Below are 3,999 nucleotides of genomic sequence, written 5' to 3' on the forward strand. Positions count from 1 at the left end.
GAGTGAGTGTGGAACTATAGTGGCCCTCTGGAGTGAGTGTGGAACTATAGTGGCCCTCTCCATCGTCAAAGTCGCCCACCCCTCATGGCCCCGCATCGTCATCATCAGAGCCGGCCCCCTGAAGGACACATCATCATCAGAGCCGGCCCCCTGAAGGACACATCATCATCATCAGAGCCGGCCCCATGAAGGAAACATCATCATCAGAGCCGGCCCCCTGAAGGACACATCATCATCAGAGCCGGCCCCCTGAAGGACACATCATCATCATCAGAGCCGGCCCCATGAAGGAAACATCATCATCAGAGCCGGCCCCCTGAAGGACACATCATCATCAGAGCCGGCCCCCTGAAGGACACATCATCATCAGAGCCGGCCCCATGAAGGACACATCATCATCAGAGCCGGCCCCATGAAGGACACATCATCATCAGAGACGGCCCCATGAAGGACACATCATCAGAGCCGGCCCCCTGTGCTGAAGGCCGCCATCACGGCCCACATCATCTGGTTGGCGTGTGGCCGGCGGCTCTCGGCCTCGGGGTCGAGTGCGGCCAGGAGGCGGAGCCTCCTCATGGCCAGGTCGTAGCGCTGGTCGGGCAGCGCGTCCAGCGCGGCGCCCAGCACGTCGGAGGCGTGCGCCATCAGCAGCAGCGCCAGCGCACGCCTGGCGGCCACCGTGGCGCCTCGCCTGACCGGGTCGCCCAGGCCCAGTGACGCCCAGCCGTCCAGCAGCGCGTCGCGAACCCCCTGGACCAGGCGCCGCTTGGCGCTGTCGCCCCCGCCCCCTGCCCCCCCCGCCCCCGCCGCCGCCAGGGGGTGCGTGGTCATGTCGAACAGCAGGAAGCTCTGCTTGCGCGTGGTCAGGACGCCCTTCTCCACCAGGCCCTTGGCCAGACGCAGGCGCACGTTGCGCAGCCGCCAGCACCTCTTCAGCGGGTTGACCGACTCCCCGCTGAGGAGCTCCACCCAGGCCGACGCCCCCTGCCCCCCCCGGCCCTTCTGACGCACCTGGCGCAGCGTCTCGTCCAGGAGGGCTTCGCCCGTGGGCGCGTCCGACCGCACCACCACCTTCCTGCCCAGCAGGCCGCCTCCCCTGGCCCCGCCCCAGGGCGTGGCCCCTCCTTCCTCCAGGCCCAGCCGGCCCCTGAGGGCCAGCTCCAGCAGGATGCAGCCGCGCAGGCCCGCCGACAGGCAGTCGTTGAAGGGGGAGGTGTAGCCGGAGCGCTCCTTCAGGCCCAGCAGGAGAACCTCATCCATCAGCGTCAGCCCGCTCTCCTCTGCTCCTCCTCCACCTCTCTCCTCCTCCTCCTCCTCCAATGAGGAGGAGGAGGAGGAGGAGGAGGGGGAGGGGGAGGAGGAGGAGGAGGGGGAGGAGGGAGCGGGGGCGTTTTGGGACGTCCTGGATCTTCTCTGGACCGGCCCTGAGACGGTGGGAGCACCCATCACCACGGACAGCGTGAAAGAGTGTGTGTGTGTGCGTGAGTGTATGTGCGTGTGTGTGTGTGTGTGTGTGTGTGTGTGTGTGTGTGTGAGTGTGTGTGTGCGTGTGAGAGAGTGCACAGCCCGGATCCACACGTAAAGGTCACGTGTACATCATTTTATTGGTTGACAAGGAGCTCTGCTGTTACGTCATCATCATCATCACCAACACACACACACACACACACACACACACACACACACACACAACCGTCATGATGTCATCATAACTGCGATGTCATCAAACCGGCGTCGGAGTTCGTCGACTGAAACTATGACGATACATCGGTGACGGATCGACAACCATCTCCGACGGCCGTGGCGGTACGTCGGATCAAAGGGCGCTCTTTGTGCGCGCCGAGTAACACAATCTAGAAGTCTTGGAAATGAGGGACTGTCCCACGCAAAGAGGGACATCTGGAACTAAACGTCAACTATCTCCTCCTGCTTCCATTAACACCCCGAACGCCCAGGGTTATTTAATCCATTAAATCAGGGGTTATTTAATCCATTAAATCAGAGGTTATTTAATCCATTAAATCAGAGGTTATTTAATCCATTAAATCAGAGGTTATTTAATCCATTAAATCAGAGGTTATTTAATCCATTAAATCAGAGGTTATTTAATCCATTAAATCAGAGGTTATTTAATCCATTAAATCAGAGGTTATTTAATCCATTAAATCAGAGGTTATTTAATCCATTAAATCAGAGGTTATTTAATCCATTAAATCAGAGGTTATTTAATCCATTAAATCAGAGGTTATTTAATCCATTAAATCAGAGGTTATTTAATCCATTAAATCAGAGCCCAGCGATTTATAGCAGCGGAGCACATTTACCGACGGACCGGATGCTAAATGTAGCCAAAACACTCTAGAGGCGATAACAACGGGAGGTATGATTAATTCTACCGCGACTAGCGACGGGACCGCGGGGGGCCGTCTAAACCAAAATCTTTTCTTAGAATTGGACGGAATGATTTAGATCAAGAGTTATTCACGTTTGAATGTTGCGCAACAGAACGCTCCCAGCCTGTGGAGCGTTCTGTTGCTGATCTCCGTCCTGAGCGCTGGGCGTTACTAATTGATTGAACGGAGAACTCCGTCCTGAGCGCTGGGCGTTACTAATTGATTGAACGGAGAACTCCGTCCTTGCCGCTCAGGGTGATTGAGCGCCCGGATGGAGGTATAGGTATAAAAGACAACTTGTACCTGTTGTTTTTGGTTACAGGGCTCTTTAATGCAGGTAGGTATAAAAGCACCCGCTTCGAATGTGAACAACCGATAATGGAGCACCGGAGTCCTGACGTCACTCGCTTGTCCCCTCGATTCCCCTGGTTCCCCTGGTTCACGCAGGGAGGCATTGGGTCCCATTTGTACAGTCTTTATTGGTATGACCCGGCCGGGGATCGAACCCCCGACCTCCCAGTGTCAGGGTGGACACTCTAACCACAAGGCCACTGTCTGGTCCGGTCTGGAGAGATCGTTGTCTTTTGTTTACATTATACTTCACATAAGGTTCTACGGTGTATCTGTCCTTTATAAGGCAGTAGGTTCGCAACGTAGGTTTATACCATAAGTCCCTACGTCAGTTTTCTTCATATCTGGAGAACATTGTATTTCTAATTTGATGAACATCACATTGCAATTTATTTTGAAAAATAAAAAAACAAATCATTAAAATAAAATAAACTTCTCAGTTAATTTGTCTATGGGGTGACCACCTCTAAGGCCTATTTGTCTATGGGGTGACCACCTCTAAGATCTATTTGTCTATGGGGTGACCACCTCTAAGATCTATTTGTCTATGGGGTGACCACCTCTAAGATCTATTTGTCTATGGGGTGACCACCTCTAAGATCTATTTGTCTATGGGGTGACCACCTCTAAGATCTATTTGTCTATGGGGTGACCACCTCTAAGATCTATTTGTCTATGGGGTAACCACCTCTAAGATCTATTTGTCTATGGGGTGACCACCTCTAAGATCTATTTGTCTATGGGGTGACCACCTCTAAGATCTATTTGTCTATGGGGTGACCACCTCTAAGATCTATTTGTCTATGGGGTAACCACCTCTAAGATCTTCTCATCAGACATCTTCGCAAGTCTATTCCACAATCATTACATTTGACCTTTGTGTGAATTGTGTGTGATGCTTGGACCGAGGTTCCCATCCAATATCCCGTTAATTGCCAACACTGGAGTCAATTCATGGACTCCCAGAAAGGATCTAATAGCTAATGTGATGCACGTTGTTACAACTAGTATATTCCCAGAACCCCCAATGTGATGCACGTTGTTACAACTAGTATATTCCCAGAACCCCCAATGTGATGCACGTTGTTACAACTAGTATATTCCCAGAACCCCCAATGTGATGCACGTTGTTACAACTAGTATATTCCCAGAACCCCCAATGTGATGCACGTTGTTACAACTAGTATATTCCCAGAACCCCCAATGTGATGCACGTTGTTACAACTAGTATATTCCCAGAACCCCCAATGTGATG

The 3,999-nt window shown here is 52.5% G+C and overlaps 1 protein-coding gene across 1 annotated transcript; it reads right to left on the reverse strand.

Annotated features, from left to right (window-relative positions):
- Positions 1–459: 459 nt before the first annotated feature.
- Positions 460–1,446, reverse strand: LOC306918262 (Golgi phosphoprotein 3-like; the record flags this gene model as incomplete). Its single annotated transcript, XM_079531135.1, has 1 exon — positions 460–1,446. The coding sequence occupies one exon, from the start codon at positions 1,444–1,446 to the stop codon at positions 460–462; it is 987 nt and encodes a 328-aa protein (XP_079387261.1).
- Between the last annotated feature and the right edge of the window lie 2,553 nt (positions 1,447–3,999).

The sequence above is a fragment of the Electrona antarctica genome (genome assembly GCF_951216825.1).
Source record: "Electrona antarctica genome assembly, contig: scaffold_72, whole genome shotgun sequence".
In the NCBI taxonomy this organism is placed as follows: domain Eukaryota; kingdom Metazoa; phylum Chordata; class Actinopteri; order Myctophiformes; family Myctophidae; genus Electrona; species Electrona antarctica.